Below are 18,429 nucleotides of genomic sequence, written 5' to 3'. Positions count from 1 at the left end.
TTTTTTTTTTTTTTTTTTTTTTTTTTTTTTTGGCCACAAGTTTTTTAGCTTTATGAAAAATTTTTTTTTTGTTTGGGGCCAAAAAAAAAAAAAAAAAAAAAAAAAAAAAAACAGATTGCCTTCTGGTCCCCTGTGGTGTAGACCTCAGTTATTCATTTCATGTTGCATTATTAGGTGAAGCTTCTCCTCGTGATGCATTTATGTCTTTGTGCTTTTGCGAGGTGAAGTTATGCAACTCTCTGCTTTGTGCTGCATTATATGCCATGTTGCAGCAGAACCACACCACTGTGAGTATATATTAATGTCTTGCAGCTTCCTTATAAACTCTGGATCTCACTTATCTCAGTTTCTTGTGAATTTGTTTTCACATGCTTTGTTTTTCTGCTTTAAAACCAGCAAAGTTTTTTTTTTTTTTTTTTCCTGTCATCTAACAGAAAGTAGCTTCGGCCCAAAGGAGGAAGGAAGTGTTTTCTCAGTGTTGACACAGGACCTGAGACATTGCGACACTGTGAAGTCTCGTTTTATTTTCTCCTTTTTTTTTTTTATTTCCAGCAACATGTAATGTTGACTTTGTTGTACTGTGTATCAAACACTGTAAAGTATTAATTACTTTCCTCTTTCTCTTTAATAAAACACAGCATACTGACCTATCAGTTTATCTTAGTGTACATTCCAGCTTTGAGATATTTGTTGTCAGTGTCTTTTAAAACAAAAAGCTCTGAATAAAGCCACTGTTACACTAACCCGTTTTCAGCATTTTTTTTTTTTTTAATGATCGCACAGATCTGCACCTATAAAGAAGTTTGGAGTTTAAATTTTTAAGCATGCCACTGGAAAGACCTTTGAAAACGGGAAAAAAAAAAAAATCTGAAGAGGGAACTAAAGATTAGTGTTACGGCAAGAAGAGCATGAAAAGATGCAAAACGCGTCTCATAACGATTTTCACACAGATTACTTTGAGTCTAATGATATTTATCAGGCTGTTTTCAAATGCAAGCAAAGGCAAATTGTTTTTTTCAAAACTTGTACTCCTTTTACGCTGCTATCCACATTTCATATGAGGAATAAGCACAACTTCAATCCATCAGATTTCTGAATAGTATTGGGCATAACTATACATACGCTGTTGCTCAAAGTCCTGATTATGAGAGAATCAGGTCAATTTAAATTATTTCATAAGAAGATTGTTAAATTAGCTATGTCTATTTTAAAACTTTTTATAGTACTTGTGCTTATATTTGTATTTTCTAATATTTTAACTCCTGGGTAGCACTAACTTTCAATTAAGTGATTTTTTTTTTCTACCCCTTGAGGATGAAATTATTTCTGATTCTAATTCAACTCATCTCATATGCCTTAGATCAGTTGATCAACTAATCAGCTTGATACATTTCTCATATACTTTATGAAGATTTGAAATTTCTCAACTAAAATGTATTTAGCACACGCTAGTTATACATTTTGGAGATGGTCAAATCAAGAATACGTGTTATTTCCAGTACAAATACGTTGCTTCTTAAAATAAAACATTGACACTTGGCTCCACAGTGTCTTAAACTGTGACTCAAACACGGCTGTTACGGGGAACTGCAGCAAAGATGGGTGAGGTGGAGCGTACAGCTTCACACCGTCATGACCAAGCGGCTCCTGTTGCTGGATGCTGAGAGACGCTGTTTCCGGAGATAATCTTAATAAATGTAAAGTTTAAGAACGGTTCAAATGACTGCGGGGTTATAATCTCACCGGAAAACAACAGATGAGCTACTTCTTTTTGTTGTTTTTTTTCAATTTCTTACTGCATTTAAATTTGCCCAGACTTCTTCCATGCAAACTCGGCCTGTGAGGCTATGGTTAATAATTCAATTTGTCAACATCACAAGCAAAGCGAATTCATGTATGGTACCATGGCTATTTGCAAGTAATTAGGTCATTTGGAGGGGTGAAGGAATAAGCGTTGTATAATTGGCTTGCTACGCTGCATGAATGTCTTTTCTAATGTAATTATGACAGCTAATCAGGCTTAGTGGAGCTGGCTCATCACTCGGTTCTGTTAGTGTGTGAGCAGAGAGGGTCAAGAGAGAGGGGCACATGTGTGTCCAGAGCCTTTCTGTCGCTATTTCAAAGGTTTTATTGCTGGGGAATAAATTAAATGGGATTAACAGCTGTAGTGTTCATCGTAACAACTAAGGTAAGCCATCAAAGTGATTATTATATGAGCTGTCAGATCATTTTGAATGTTTGTTGGGTTTATTTTAGGGCTCGTATCCCTTGAACCCTTTCATGTTTTGTCAGATTAGAGCAGCAAACATCAAAGTATTTGATTAGGACTTTATGTGATGGACCAACACAACATGGCACATGATTGTAAAGTGAAATGACTTGAAGTTTTATTCACCTCGCTTGAGGCACGGCTTTTGCATCTTCTAGCAGGTTGTAAACAAGGATTGTCCTGCATTTATCGCCATTCAGCTTTCCACTGATCAACTGGCCCTGCTGAGATAAAGTATCATCACATTCTACCACCACTGTTCTATCATGGAGATGAAACTTTTAGGGTGAATTTATTGTTAGTTTGCAAAAATGTAAATTGGCCTTCCCATGGGTTTTCTGTCTTCTTCAACCTCATTCATGCTCGGTATGAGGAATTGCTGGAAATTAACGAATTGATGTAATCTACTGGGTTTTCTTAAACAGAAAACTTGTAAACCAAACTGAACTTGATGCACTGCCTAATAGGGACAATTGGAATGCATTTATGATTGGACTGAAATTACTTTTCTCTTGTAAATTGCCGTTATATGGCGTGCTGTAAATCGGGGCTCAAAATTCAGGGCCAGGTCTGTGTTCGCAGGATGATGCCAAGTTTCAGCCCACATGTACCAGTTCCAAGGCCGTCCTACTCTCAGGCCAGGGAGAACCTGGTGAGAGCCATCCCACCCAAGCTCCTCTGTCTGCTGGCCTGTGGAGGAAAAGACTGTCGCTATGAGGGACCAGAATGCTGGAAATCGAACCAGCAAGTCATTCGAGGCCTTTTCTCCTCCTGGTGAGAAGATGTGACTGCAGTCTCAAAGATTATGGTGCAGAATATAAAATAAAGGATAGTTTGTCTGTTGTGAATCCCCAACTGTTCCAGGGTGACCGATGACATAATAGCAATGGCTCGTCCATCCAATCAGCTCATCAAGAAGTACAACATCATAGAGCAATTTCAAAGGTAATCGCTTGACTCACATTTTTGTCTCAAAATCCATTAAGACACATACAAAACGACTCGACTGGCTTCTTTGTTTGCAGGTTGAAGATCAGGTCCATCATCAACATGCAGCTCCCCGGGGAGCATGCTCACTGTGGGCCTCCTCTAGACCTTGACAGTGGTTTCACTTACTCTCCGCAGACCTTCATGGACAATAAAAGTGAGAAGCTAATACGCTTATTTTGAGGCATACATTACATTAGCAGGAAAAAGCGAAAGCAGCAGAGCAAGTTGTTATTGTGTTACACTGGGGAAAAGATATTATTAGACTTTATATGATATTCTGCAATGCTCCGCCTCCACCCCCCAACAGCAGCCAGGGATAAATTCAAATCAAATGACTCTTTATTAAACACGAGGCAGCCCTGCAATCCTATTTTAATCTATTCATTTTCAGTCTACTTTTACAACTTTGGGATGCCAGACTTCGGTGTGTCGTCTCTTGTTGGGATCATCGACGGGGTGAAGGTTTTGGCCTTTGCTGTGAAAGAAGGACGTGTAGCCGTTCACTGTCACGCAGGCCTGGGCAGGACAGGCAAGATTAAATATTGCATTTGGTTTTCACGTTCAATGCCTTGCAAAAGTATTCTCATGCCTTTATTTTTTATTGTTTTTATTTTTACCAGGATAATAAAATCCTAACATCACCAAATTGAGTTTTGTTGTTTTACTGTGACAAAATGGGCAAACGTTTAAATGGTATTAATACTTTTGCATGACACTATTTGATGCTCAGAGTTCTTGGGTGTTTGTTGCTGTTCTCTTCTTGCTCTTTAAAAGGCGTCCTGATAGCTTGTTACCTCGTCTACACCCTGCGCATAAGCCCCAGCGAAGCGGTTCACTACGTGCGCATTAAAAGGCCTCGTTCTATCCAGACCCGGTCACAGATAAACCAGGTGTTTGACTTTGCCCGCCTGCTCGGCACGCAACTCACTCAGTACCCAGACCTCAGCCTGCGGCACGGGGCCCCTTTCACCCTCCAGCACTACTTAAACCGACAAGCTCTGCTGCTTCACGGGCAGGAGGCACGCAGACTCAGACACACTCCCAAGGTTGAGCCGTGACACTTCGCTGGTCTTTCTACAATCAGACATCGCTGCACTGTGTCACAGTTAACCTGGACATCCTTTCTGACCCCATTTGATCAGGTGGTGTACCTCCTGTGTGTGCGGCTCTCCTGCCTGGCTCTGGGTCTGGCCTCTCCTCCGGAGGTCCACGCTGAACTGGAGAAGAGATCAGCTCTGAGGGTTCTGAGCAGGGCTGTGAGAGAGACTCTTGTGTCCAAGCAGTATTTGCCTTTGTTGAGCGAAGGCCGTAAAGGCTCGTGGGCCGGCTCAGGGTCAGTGTCCTCCTGGGACGAGCCTCTGGGGTTCTTAGAGAGGAAGCGCGAGGTGTTGCTGGACAAACGTAGCTACAGTGAATCTGACGTTACTAAGATCATAGTGTATGAGGTGAAACGCATTCGCAATTGTAAATATTTTAATAGTTTTGAGCCGGCTGCGGAGGTGATACTCACTGTTATGCCTTCTCTCTTGAAGGACCAGGAACTGAGCTCGTACTGCACCGCTGCTCTCGGAGATGAGAAGCACTGGTGCTTACAGGATCTCCTACATGCTGATCTCAGACCAGTTAGTCCAGTCTTTGGCACATTTTCATTTGGGCAACTATATCTCAGAAAGGAGTTCCACATGCTCAACACTGCAGCGACAAACATAAAAACAAGCAGCAGCTGCACAAAAATGCCAAAAAGCTCAGCTAAAAAGGAAATCCTGAAATGCAGCTCCAGCCAGGAGGTACAGTATTTTTTTTTTCCTTAAAGGAAAAGTGATATGTTTGTTCAAAATGCAGCAAAAATTCTCTTCTCTCTCACATAAAGTTGTACAGAAATCTACAGACCCCTGGCCCAACCTTGATTGCCCGACAGGTAGCCAAAGCAATGGCAGATCAAGGTCCTCCAGGTGAGACCGTTCTACAGAGATCGGCTCTGCTGCAGGTACAAATAAGAGTTCTCCACGTCTCTCATATAATTACATCACTTGTATTAACTCCCATGCTTTCTGAAGGAGGAACTGAACAGCAGTGATTGTGGATGGGCCCTGCTTGTCACTGAGACAGATCCTCAGGTCCTTTGTTGTCTCTTGTGGACCTGGTTGGAGAAGTTAAGGGTCAGTTTTTTTAAAAAAAAAAAAAAAAAAAAAAAAAAAATTTCCACACTGTCCATTCCTTTTTAGAACCCTAGTTTATATTTACCTCTGTGTCTCTGATCTAGGATCCTGTTCTGAGCAGTGAGGATGTAGAAAGGTTAAAAGTAGGAAACAACAGAAAGCCTCTCAGCATTCTAAAGAAGGCAAGTACCAAAACATATTTTCAGAAAAAATGTTCTCAGTGTGGATGTCCAATATTAATTTCTCTATCATTTCAACATCATAAAAATTAACATTGCCTGTCTTCCCTATTTTTTCCCCGATATTTACAGCCACAGAGACATACAATTTATTGCCTGCTGAGTTGTGTGAGTACAGTGATCAGCCTGTGTCCACACAGAGAGGATGCCATCCTCCGACGGCTCATTTGTACACTTACAAGGGTAAAACAACCTCAGAGTTAAGATGTTTACCTTAATGTTAATGCTTTAAAACTAACTGTATTATTTTTTTCTACCCAACAGAGTCCTCAAGAGAAAATTGGAATCCTTGGTCCCTTGATGAAAGTCCTCCAGGCCAGTTTGAGAGAAACTTTCAGTATGCACAGAAAAATCAAGAGGGCCTGCAGCATCAATGCTACACTTTGAGGAGTTTAAATAAAAACAAACACAAGACAACTGAATGGACTTCAAAGATTTCCCTGAAATTGTTAGTTAAGTAATTGGATTCAAAATATTTCCATAAAACATATGAATAAAAATGTGATATCAGAACTTTGTGGCTCCTTCATTTCTGTGATGTCACTGTTACAGTCATGAATTAAACAAAAGCATAACTGACAAAATTAATGCGATCATTTATACCAGCTTCTTGCATTAAGAAACAAAACAACATTTCTGGCTGTTAAAGTGAAGTCAGTTAATATTTTCTTTAAATGGTAAACCCAAGTCAAAGCCAAATCCAAGCAGTGCATCCACAGAGGCGGCCCAGCCTTTCATAACTAATAAATCATTTACAGGATCTGCATTTTGAATGTTTTTCTTTTCACATCCCTGACTTCCTCCGCACTTCTAGAAAAAAAAAGAAGAAAACTCTAAACACATATTGAACGCGACTGCAAGAGTCCTTTCCATGACAATGTTGCCATAGCAGCAATGCAGAGAAATACACAATCTGTGTTTGGGTTCACTGGACCTGCCGAGGTTCAGGATAAAGTATGAAACACACACTCGCAACTGGACGGGGAAATTTATCAGGTAAAGTCATCCATCTGTTTATGAAATTTAGTACCTGCAATAAAATGTTGTTTTCAATTTGTGCAATGTTGCGGTGGTGTTTGATTTTCTTTTTACAGTAGTTGTTCACTGTTTTTTGTGTTTTCTAGTCATTTCATAAGTGAATTTCCAGAATTTCCATTTGAATCTCATTATGTTGAAAATGGGGAATAAAAGACTTATGTAAATCTGTAGCAAATTTCACTGTACATTCATGTAATTCAACTACACTGTTTATTCCAGATGGGAAAGTAAATATTCTACTCACATCATCCAAATATATTTAAAGAGTCTTTGTGGTGAAGCTGTGGGGAGAAAGGATTTCCAGTAGCAATCAGTCTTGCAATGAAGTTGAAGGAAACTCTGACTGAAGACTGTTGCTATATGACAGTGTTTTGACTGTCATGACATGCTAACAGCTGAATATCCTGGCAGCAGAGACGATATTTCACAGCTTACATGTCATGGATGGCACCAGCTATGGCAAACACTGCTAATCCTCCTCATGGGCTTTTTTTAGCTCCTGCTTAAATCTCTGCCAGGCCACATGGCCAGGAAGCCATGAGAACTTTATGGATGGTATGCATGTTGTTCTATCTGGTGTAAAACTAACACAAAATTTCAGGAAAAGAACGTCATACCAACAGCCAGAAATTGCAGGGCAGTCTGATGGACTATTGCTTTTGTTCTTTTTAAGTTTCTCAGAAGGGTTTAGTCAAAGTCTAGACTTCAATAATCTTGACTTGTGATATAGAATAAACTTTGTGCTAACTGAATATGTATGTAGCTAATATTGAAAACAGGAGAACATTATAGAGTGGCAAATACTCTGAGAGAAAATAAAGCAAATTTCTGACTGAACGTCTTTTTTTATAACTCAAATGCTAATCAGTTTTCTCAAAGCAATGCCAAGTGATGAGCTTTGGGTTGGATCTTGGAGGCCTCACAGACCAAGGGGGCCTATAGCTGCTCTCTATGGGAGCCCAGGGCCCAAATATTCCCTTCCTGGGCTTATAGGTGGGAGCAAAATTGAATATTCTATCAGTAGATGTATTATTGATACGTATGAAGGTAACATAACTGCCTCTGGTCTGAAAAGGTGCTTCTCAGCATGATCCTACCAAATATAAAGCACCAATGTTCTCCTTTGGTGCTCGTCATGAGGAAGCGAATACAAACTGCTCTCCTGGTCCAAGATATCTGATCCCTTCCAACATGACCATGAAAGGCAGAAGTAAAATGCCTGCATTTTCTCTTCTCGGCCGACCGAAGCAGCTTCAAATGTCCCATGTGCCCGGACCAGGTCAGTGGAGCTGTTTTAGAAATGTGTTTCGGAAATGCACACATGTACTGACATTAGCAATATACAACAAACTTATCTTTCATCTGGGTCTGTTTCTCATTTTCCTTGGCGTCTTATAGGCCAATATTCCCCAGAGCGTTCTGGAAAGATGACCATCCGTTCAGCTCCTGCTTATTCCCTGTATGGGAGGAGAAGAGATCGCATTAACACCCAAATGCCAGGTAGTATTTATATTATGGTGTATAGAAGTAGGTTCACCTCAGAAGGCAGATAAAAAAAATATATATATCTTACTAATACTGCAGGTCCAGCCACCTACACTCTGCCTCCCATGCTGGGCTGTAAAACTGCAGTTGCACCTTCAGCACCCAACTACACACTTCAAGGCCGCGGTAAAATTGGAAGCTTCCACGAAGACCCTAACAAGGTTTACAAAGAATACTTGGTCCCTACATAAGACCTAACAAAACCCACAAAAAACCTTGAAATACTGATATTTCTGTCCTGTGACTTTTCCTCCAGACTCCGTCTCCAGGCCCTGCAGCCTATAAAGTTGTGGATCCCTCTATATATAGGCAGAAACCTCCACAGTACAGTATAAAGGGACGCAACTTTGCTCCTGAGGAAAACACAAGAAAACCCGGCCCAGGAGCACACTATCCTGAGCGTGTAAGAAACATCCTATTTTTATAAGAACAGGCTCCAGGTGTTATACTTGTTAAAATATATATCGTTTTCATCCTAGGTCACCTTTACAAGAGCAAAAGCTCCCAGTTTCACCTTTGGATTCCGTCATTCACAATACATTGCACCCCTCATTACAAACGCAGATGAATAAAGGAAGAAAGCTGGCTTTAGATAAAAGAAAAAACAAATCACAACTCTTGAGATCATGTTTGATCATATTTGCCTGTCATGCTGTTCATACTTTAATATTAAATTATCAGACGGATGTTTTCTTCAAAATACCAACAAATTACATTTATTTTGGATGGATTTAAAATTTTAGTTTTAAAGATATTTAATGAACAAAAGGAAATCAGGAAATAATGCTTCGTGATTGTCTTTGAATCCTGGTTCTTGTTTTTTTCCAAAAACTCTACTGGATGTTTTTTTTTGTTTTTTTTTTTCCCCCCACAATTTTACCAGGAAAAAAGTACAAGAAATCTATGCTAAGCAAATGTTTGCTTTGGAGTGCACGGGCACTTCAAAAGCACTTATTAGAAAACTTATCGTTAAGTATTCTAATACTGTTTATATATCTCACTTTGTCAGGTTCGTTAGCAATAAGCTTACTTCTAAATTTAATTAAGTCTTTTTAGTTACAATTTTCTTCTTTTTTGTTGTTCTGTTGATTGTTTTGTTTATTGGTTCCCAAATAAAACTGTGCGTGAGTCCCTAAAAAACACTGTACTCTGTCTAAAAGTATATGAATGAATGAATGAATGAATGAATGAATGAATGAATGAATGAATGAATGAATGAAATCTAATTGAATTTAGTGGATTTTCATTTTCAGACAGGCATTTGCAAGGACAGCTTAACAGAGATCAGTGGTCCTGTGTGCGTCCCTGTTGCATAGAAACGAAAATAGTCCGGGACGTCGTGCGTTCACCGAACAGTTTCCTCTCAGAAATTGGACCAGAATCTCTTCTGCGGTAAACAACAGCCGTTTTAATAAGCTCAGTCATTGTTTATTCTCTAGGTTGTAATTAGCGGAGTTGTTACATCTTTAACAGGGATGACCAATGAAACGTAATGTCCGAAAACTCATTACAAGCCTGAGCATGAAGCCAGTAACGGTAACCGTGCTCTCGTCAGTTTAGGTGTTGTTCTAATATGGCAAAATAAACACTGTTGCAGCAGTTGAGTAATCGGCTAAAGAAGCTAGCTGGCTGCTGATGGCAGGCTAACTAGCGGTTCTATATTAACTCTGACCGAGGAGATTCACCTGGTGGTTCTCAAGTCCTCTTTAACACGACACATTGCTGAGAAATCAGGGGGGGGAAATGGCTGATCACATTGGCTGCATCCCTGAACTAGACCAAAAGAAATACGATGCACGCGAACAAGTGAAGATCATCTGCCTGGGAGACAGCGCTGTGGGTAAATCAAAGTGAGTCTCAGCTCAAATAACGCATTAACCTGCTTTCTTCCTGGCTGCCTGATCACATGAAACAACGATTCTGTCTTTTCCTCACAGGCTGATGGAGCGGTTTCTTATGGACGAGTTGTATCCTTACGTTGCTTTGTGCGTTTTAAATTTAAATGTTTATGGTCGAGATTATTTAGGATCTTTAACACTCTTCGCGCAGTCGTCCACAGCAGCTGTCCACATATGCGCTGACTTTGTACAAACACACAGCGAATGTAGGAAACAAGACTGTTACAGTCGGTGAGTGTTTTTGCTCTTGTTACATTAGTTTTACCCAGATGAAAATCATCACACGCTGCATTCAAGAGTGGTTCCTGATTGTGATCCACAGATTTCTGGGACACAGCTGGTCAAGAGAGATTTCAGAGCATGCATCCTTCATACTATCACAAAGCTCATGCATGCATCATGGTAAGACACAGTTGCTTTTTTGAAACCATAAAAAACAAAATCAATCAATAACGTTTCATAATATTTGCTGATTTGTTTTTAAGTCGTAATTTAATGTGAATTCAGGAGATTTGCATGTGCACAGAGCTCTGTTAACGTCAGCCAATTGATCACAGTTACTTTGTTCATTTCTACTTTTCTTGTTTTGTCCTCATTTGATTGTAATCATTCCTCCTTCAAATTCATTCTGTACGGCTGCAGCAAAACGACTGAGATAAATGTGAGAACACTGCATAGACTCTAGGAACATTTTCTTAAAAAATAATACAGACAGAAGGGGTTGTAAAAAATGATCAAGGAAGACTGAAATGGTCAGATTTATAATCGGAGATCTTCAGGGAACATTTCCATTTCCAAATGAGTGTAAAAGACACATTGTTAGGTGAATACTTTCCATTAAGATATAGATTTTTTTCATTTCCAACAATGTTTCTTGTGAAACTGCATGATCGCTACTTCCACTGGATGGTTTACACTGTCTGGATACACATTTTTACTTGTTTAACTGAAAGTTGTTTCATTGTTTTTCCTCTCAGGTTTTTGATGTTCAAAGGAAGATCACATACAAAAACTTAGCCAACTGGTATAAAGAGCTAAGAGAGTACAGACCTGAGATTCCCTGTTGTGTGGTAGCTAACAAAATCGATGGTAAGTCTGGTTGTGACATTAAAACTCACAATTATTTTTCAGCTGCTACAATAAATGAAGTGTAATTTGTGGTACTGCTTTGTCTAACTTGTAAAAGAGGTTTTTCTTCTTGATTAGGAAAATGATTATTAGATTAAAGTGGTGTTTCTTTCTTTCATCTGCAGCTGACTTGAAGGTCACACAGAGAAGTTTTAGCTTTGCGAAGAAACAGGGGCTTCCGTTTTACTTCGTCTCAGCAGCGGATGGAACCAATGTAGTAAAGGTTTGGCTTTGTTGTTTTCTTAGCAGTTTGCTCTTCATTTTGTAGCAGTTTTAACATTAATGGACAGAATAACAGTATTCCATTTAGTCTGTAATAATAGTACAAATAATTAAAACTGTTACCAATCTGTGTTACTTCATGGTTTGTGGATGGTCTCCAAACGGATTCAATAAATCTAATTGTAGGCTTTAAAATATCTTAAATTAAACCAGAAAGAAATGTTGACATATCAGGATCTAACTCTTTATTGTCTTAATTAGAGAAGACATAATCTTGCCGTAAACTTGTTTTTAATTCAGTTTTGAACCTTACTGTATGGCAGTAAGGGCTGATGTTTAGAAGGTCGGGGTAAAAATCCAATAAATTTAAGCACTTCAAGTTTACAAAGCTATATTCAACTTGCTTGAGATATAAAGACAGTTAAATATAAAGCAAAGAAGTTAGTCATTTTGCCTAATTCACTTAGGTCTTAAATTCAAATCCTAGATTTGCTGAAATTTAACTTGGGTCTAAACTTGAACTTCTCAATGACTCTCCTGTCGTTAACTGTCCCATCAGATGTTCAGAGAGATGATCAACAGAGCAGTGGACTACAAACAAAACCCCAGTGACTTCATGGATGAAGTGTTGGAAGAATTGGAGGTATGGCTGTCTGTTGTCCTGCTCAGATACTTTTTTTCAGATTCCTACCAAAGACTTGGAAATTTCCATCAATTGCCTTTTTAAATGTATTTTTACATGAAGGCATTTGCTAATCTAGTTGTAGGAATTAACAGTGCAAAAAATAAATATCAGATTGAATCTTTCTGTCACATACCCTTCACAGAACTTTGCCCTGGAAAAGAAAGAGGAGAACTCTGAGGACGAGCTGAAAGCAGAGAGTCCAGAGTTGGCTTGAAGGGTCTGAATCAACTGGCACATTATTTATTCTTGTCTAATGTTTTGAACGTTTAACTTACTGGATTGAAAGTCTCCCGCTGGAAACGGTCATGTGATCAATTTCAATCATTGTTGTCCATCTGTCCAGTGCGAGGAACCGGGAAATGAACCCAATGCAATAATTTGGTTCCGTCTAGTTTTTCAGCTTCTGTGTTTTAGCCCCTGCGCTCACAATTTGAAACTCTTATAGCCATTGTTGCTTTAATAGAATGTTTTCTGGAGTGTGACAAAAGCTGTACTCTGTGTAATAACAATGTGAAGCATGAAAAACTGACTCAGCAAAGATAATGTGCAATTATAAAGTGTATTTCCTGCTGTTCTCAGTGTTTGTGTGTAGTGTTGTGTGGAGCGCCAGCAGGCTGCCGCATCTGTTGGCTGCTTTACTTGCATTAATTTTATGATGTAATTTTTTTTTTTTCTAGCGCCTTGTAAATGAAAGCCTAATGTACCCTATAACCAACTGTGATCATGACCCTCTGCATCTTGCTGTGATGCCGCGTAATCAACTGAACATCAGCGTTTTATAAGAAACAGCTGCTAGTCATACCCGAGTCTGTTACTGTGAAGATAAGCAACTTTGATAGGTATAAAGTTTTGAGATACAACTTTTGTCTTTTGTCAAGTTTTGTTTTGCATTTGTCCAAATTCTCAGAACAGAATCAAAATTGTAGAAAAGCAACATGCTGCCGAATGTATGTAGTTCAGTGAAAAAGGTATTTGCTCCCTTGCAGATTTCAGATTTCTTCAGGATTTTTATTTATTTATTTTTTTTGGTATTTTTACAGTTTCAGATCAAACAGATTTTAGAGCCACATGAAGGCACCGTAACCTCAGAAAACATAAATGTTTTCAAAGTTTCTTTTGACATTTTAAGGTAAAGTAAAATCTTGACAACTGTTAGATGGACTTTTTTGCATTCTTTAAGCTAACCAGAGGTTTTGGAGACATTTTTGCCTGCTCCCTTAATGTTGTATCATGAACATTAGGCTTTAATGATTAGAATGAGGCCCACAGTGCTACAAATGTTCTGGGTTATTTCAGAACATAACCCAGTGAGTAATTTTGTTAAATTGACAAATCCTGGAAAGGTCCACCACTGTCCAGTTTTCTCTATTTTCCAGAAAATCTGATTATTTTTTGCTTGGATATAATTTGCTAAGGGAGTAATATATATCACTGAAGTATGACAAAAAAAAATGGGAAGAAATCTCCACTGGGGAAATATTTTTTAACAAAGCATAGATTAAAGGTTTCCAACCTAAGCCTTTACTACTTTACTTCAAGAAGCTGCTGGCATAATTTTGGTTCAAACTTTGGCCATTGCGTTTGGCAGAACTGATGAAGTTTCGTTTTAATTGGTTGGTTTCCTATTATAACCAGGTTTTTAAGGTTTAGAAATGTTCAACTTTCCTAACGTCAGAGCATTAGAAAAACGTAATATTGAATTTACTCGCAAGTATGATCTTTGTCTAAATGTTAGTCAGTGCGTAAGTATGCATTTGACTTGGATAAAAAAAACAAAAAAAAAACACAATATAGACTTATCCATGTAATGTTAGCGCTGGGGGGGGATAAAATTTTACAATATCACTCATGTTTTTTACGTGTACGATTTTATGTAAAAAACAATATTTCAAACATCTTTAAAACCCAGAGATTAATATACTCATTGATATGAGCATGTATATATCTGCAGCTGAGTCAGTATCACTAAATTATTTACATCAATAACATTTTGTTTGGAGATCTTCAGATCTTTGAATGCCATTTATCTGTTATCCGCTGTTTCCTGTCAACTTCATTAACATTATCTGGACATTTCTAAAACAGCATATTTAAGTGTTTTGTGAGCCAAAGACATCACTGACTCATTTCCACTAATGAGACACTAACGCAGGAACAAAAATATGCCACCTCATGTTTTAATTATAAATTTATTACATAATATAACAAACGTATATCTCTGTGGTGGAGATATCCAGGGCAACGTCTCAGATCTTGCCTCAGTCTTTACCATCGCCCTTGATTTTTTTTTTTTTTTTTACGTGGAGAAGACTAGGTAGCCTCTGGTTAGCTTGGGCTGTTAGCATAGGCTCTTATGTATCAGATATTCACGTCCAGAGGAAGAGAAGTTGTAGATGAGTTGCCTGGGTGATTAGAAGCCGAGAAGGGGATGTTCTCAAGTGAGACAAGGCTGAGGCGTTGCAGTGATACATCCACCGTTCTAAACTTCACAGTGCAAACAAGGAGAAAACCAACAATGAAAGAAACAAAACCTCTGATGATAAGATCACTGGTTCCAGTGTGTCGACGGGTACCAGGGAGTTTTTTTTTTTTAAGAAAAGACACATTGCTTCTCTCCTCGACTGTGTAGATTGTGCTTTGTTGATTAAGAAATATAGAGCCTACCTCTTCGCAGAACTTATTTGACCTAATGATGTGTCAGTCTGTCACTTGCTGCTCATCTAAAATGTCTTTATTTGTTGTAAACTTCCACAACAACCCAACTCATTTCTCAACTCATTTCTCTAATCAGGCCAGCCTGTGTCTGAGATCAGACCATTTTCTGGGAACAATAACTGTTATCAATCAAATCATGTAACTGTGTTGCCATGTCGCATAATTTAAGGACAAATGTCAAAGCAAGTAGAAGCACACAGGCTGTATAGATGTTTATACGTACGTAAATCTATATGGAGACATCTATATAGCCAGTGTCTTTATGAAGTAAGAAATAAAAGTGCATCTCAGTAAATGATTGTATTGAAAAGTTTGTTTTAAAAAGTTAGATGAGAAACTAAAACCCATTTATTATGTCGATTCATTACACACAGAGGGACATAATTCAAGTGTTTGTCTCTTGTAATTTTGCTGATTATACCTTACACCTAATAAACAAAATGTCACTTGAGAGCTATTAAACTAGATGCAACAGCTTGAGGTGTCATCTATAGATGTTGATTTTTAAGGTTTTATCAAGTCTAACGCTAGCGCATCCTTCTACCATGATATTAGTAACATTACATGCTTCTCTCTGCTGACAAGCTTCATGGAGATGTTGATTTCATTCTCCACCAGGACATGGCTTCTATCCAAATCCTAATCCATAAGTACCAGCACTTGGTTTAATGACCATGATATCACAGTACTCGACCTAGATAACGCAATCTATGAGGTTTCATCATGAGGAAGATGAGATCCAACAACAAGCTGAAACCCTGTATTAACACAAACTACAGGCGGATCACCTCCATGCCACACAGCACTGATGCAGCGCTTCATGCAAAATCCAAAGTAAGTCCCAACCAGATACTGAATGCATATGTTGTACACCAATCTAAAAAAAACACATTCCTTGTTTTGATTTTATGGAACATCTTTACTTTCAAAGAAACAAAATTGGGAATTTTATCTGTGAGCCACAATCGTAAAATGTAACCGAACTAAATGTTTGAATTATATCAACCTGTGTGTAATAAGGCTAGATAGAACATGAGTTTCACGTTCTCAAAGGAATAACAGAAATGAATAAACCTTTCAACGATCTTATTTGAGATGCACATGTACTTCCACCTGCAGGAAAATGCCAAAGGATCCAAAAAATGTCAGTTCTCAAGATTACCAGGAGATGGCACCATATTGTCGTAATACATAACAGCTTAAGAGTGCTGTAACTAAGATAGTCCTAAAGCAAAAGACAAATATACAGTTAAGTTACTTTTTGGCACATTTTTTTTTTTTTTTTTGTGTGTGTGTTGTTTGTTCCTCACTGGATCATCGCATATAGCATATTCAAAACTCAGAATCTGAAAGTCTGAAAAAGGAAAAAGGAGAGCTGCCAGACAGAGTGCAGCGGAGTGGAAATGCCATTTGGGAAAGGCTGTACAGAATTAGTGACACTGCATAAGAAGCACCTACGCAGTTCCAAGGTGAGATCTTCTAGTCTTGACTCAGGAGTAGAAAATTTGACAGTGTTTTGCTTATCTTTCTCTCTCTCTCTCTCTGTCTGTCTGTCTCTCCCTCTTGGGCAGAACAGTCCACTTTTTGAAGACATAACTCTGAACAAAAACACAATACATAATGATGAGCTTCAGTGTTGAAGATGAATGCGTGTGCATTTTTCTGTGTGTGTGTGCGTGTGTATGCGTGTTTGTGTCTGTGTTGTTATGTGACACAGCCACAGCCGGCAATCTCTGATGGTACAGTAAGGCTATAAGTGGACTAACGCCAAAGATGTAAACCCCAACAATTAACCGCACTCTCACGGTCGCATGCATTCTCTGCATCTCACTCCCAAACAAATTACGCAGACTTGAAAACAAACAGACAAACAAAACAAGCATTTGCACACATGCGCACTCATTCACACGCGCACGGTGAAGAGGAACAAGCACACAGAGAGATTCAGGGAATCCAGATGCACTCATGCGCTTGGACGATGGGTGGCTTTTATGTTAGCACCTTGTCACCTTGTTTTGTGCAAATCATCCCCTAGTTCATAGTTCAGAGTTCAAAAGTTCAAGAGTTCATAGAAAGAATAAAATCTGCTCACCTTTTCCACAGGTGGTTAACTATGCATATATGCCAAACATTCATATATAGATCTATATACTTTTCAAAAATTTATAGGAAATCTATTATATATACATTGCTTGTGATTTTAAAAAAAGCAAATATTTGTAGTTCTTTTTTTTCTTTTTTTTTTTTTACAAGTCTAAGTATGTTCAGAACGGGCAGGAGGTTTATTTTTTTCTTCCCCACCACTCTAAAATTCAAATGAGTAAAATATGATGTTCCACGCGCTACAAAATCTACCCACAGTGGCTGAAGGTAACAAATCAGCAACAGAAGAGGAAAGAGAGGAGAACTTAACACTGCAGTTACAAGGAAAATAAAGAGTGAGGTCACAGTGAGGCAGTGAGTGCTATTCCTACAGCTCCTATATAATGATTTTGTTCACCGCCTGCTTTTCAGAAAGGACAGGGGCGGGAAAAAAAGAAAGATGCACACAAGTTTTTGCCAAGTGAAAGTGCCTTGGCTGAATGCTTCTGATGAGCAGAGGTTTTTAGTGGTAACAGACATTTCCTGGCATTCTGTCAGAAAAGAAGACAGCTAGAATGCCAAAATGCCTTTTTTTTTTCCTTTGTAGCATGAATAAAACTCACTGGTTCTCACTGCCAGCTGAAGCTGCTCATGAGTACAATTGCAGATTTGTATTGTTAAAAGAAAATTCAGCTTCCCTCCCCCCCTCTGTTTTTTTAATAGTTCTGGCTGATAATATTTCACTCACTAAGAGTGGTATACCTAAAAAGAAACCAGCTGCACATTCAGGTTGTAAAATACTGAATTTTCTTTAAGACCTTTTACTGTCTTTCCCATCCCCACTGCTGAAGAAACGATGCACCTGTTGGTGTATCGTTGGATAAAAATTTATGTTGCAAGGACGTTGTGTGTGTGAAAAGACTTCACTGGATATAAATCTTCATAATTTTAAAATAACTGTGGCAGCTCTGTTGGCTTTTGAGGACTGAAAAGCCTCTGACTTTTCCACCAGCAGGGAACTTTACTGTTAACTTTTCAAAGTTAAATCTCGGAGATTTCAACTTCTGAGAGTCAAACTGAATAATTTTTTTTTGTATGATTATTTTACCAACAGAATTTCATTCGGGCCCGTGCCGTTGTTGAATATTGTGTTTTGCTTTGTAAATCAATTATTTGAATCCTTAAAAGGAAAAAAAAAAACAAAAAAAAAAACCTCAACTTAAAACTAATTTTCTCCAATTATTTGGCTCATTAGTCGTCTCTGGCGAAAATCTGAGACTGAAGCAGTAGGGATGGGTTTCAGCTGGGGTCTTAGCCTCACATTACGGGATGCCCTTTAGAGTGACGGAAGACCATAAACAAAATAAAAACGTACAACAACAACATAATGCAACTTGTCATGCTATGCCTCAAGAAAGGTGATCACACGGACATTTCTGTATGTATGATAAAAAATTAA

General features: G+C 38.5%; 3 protein-coding genes across 5 annotated transcripts; all 3 read left to right on the top strand.

The window, feature by feature from the left end:
- Positions 1-1,959: 1,959 nt before the first annotated feature.
- LOC106956288 (protein tyrosine phosphatase domain-containing protein 1) lies at positions 1,960-6,170 on the top strand. Of its 2 annotated transcripts, none has more exons than XM_015047038.1 (13): positions 1,960-2,188; positions 2,852-3,043; positions 3,134-3,214; positions 3,295-3,413; positions 3,678-3,788; positions 4,034-4,305; positions 4,402-4,704; positions 4,792-5,046; positions 5,130-5,246; positions 5,317-5,418; positions 5,523-5,600; positions 5,730-5,840; positions 5,922-6,170. In XM_015047038.1, the coding sequence occupies exons 2-13, from the start codon at positions 2,853-2,855 to the stop codon at positions 6,042-6,044; spliced, it is 1,863 nt and encodes a 620-aa protein (XP_014902524.1). In that variant the 5' UTR covers positions 1,960-2,188; position 2,852; the 3' UTR covers positions 6,045-6,170. The 2 variants fall into 2 exon arrangements, with proteins under 2 accessions (XP_014902524.1, XP_014902523.1); XM_015047037.1 differs by having other exon boundaries at positions 1,963-2,188; positions 3,651-3,788.
- A 400-nt stretch (positions 6,171-6,570) lies between these two features.
- Positions 6,571-9,363, top strand: cimap1b (ciliary microtubule associated protein 1B). 2 transcript variants are annotated; one of them, XM_015047041.1, is made up of 7 exons: positions 6,571-6,653; positions 7,564-7,688; positions 7,771-7,974; positions 8,094-8,195; positions 8,280-8,401; positions 8,497-8,643; positions 8,720-9,363. In XM_015047041.1, the coding sequence occupies exons 2-7, from the start codon at positions 7,577-7,579 to the stop codon at positions 8,810-8,812; spliced, it is 780 nt and encodes a 259-aa protein (XP_014902527.1). In that variant the 5' UTR covers positions 6,571-6,653; positions 7,564-7,576; the 3' UTR covers positions 8,813-9,363. The 2 variants fall into 2 exon arrangements, with proteins under 2 accessions (XP_014902527.1, XP_014902526.1); XM_015047040.1 differs by lacking the exon at positions 6,571-6,653 and having other exon boundaries at positions 6,769-7,688.
- Positions 9,364-9,529: 166 nt separating this feature from the next.
- Positions 9,530-13,037, top strand: rabl2 (RAB, member of RAS oncogene family-like 2). Its single transcript, XM_015047036.1, has 8 exons — positions 9,530-10,090; positions 10,178-10,207; positions 10,290-10,369; positions 10,461-10,540; positions 11,116-11,227; positions 11,392-11,489; positions 12,048-12,131; positions 12,316-13,037. Exons 1-8 carry the CDS (start codon positions 9,984-9,986, stop codon positions 12,385-12,387), a joined length of 663 nt encoding a protein of 220 aa, XP_014902522.1. The 5' UTR covers positions 9,530-9,983; the 3' UTR covers positions 12,388-13,037.
- The last annotated feature ends 5,392 nt before the right edge of the window (positions 13,038-18,429 follow it).

Source organism: Poecilia latipinna, unplaced genomic scaffold, assembly GCF_001443285.1.
Source record: "Poecilia latipinna isolate Pla-1442-1.1 unplaced genomic scaffold, P_latipinna-1.0 Scaffold805, whole genome shotgun sequence".
NCBI lineage: Eukaryota > Metazoa > Chordata > Actinopteri > Cyprinodontiformes > Poeciliidae > Poecilia > Poecilia latipinna.
This window is presented reverse-complemented; position numbering and strand designations above follow the sequence as displayed.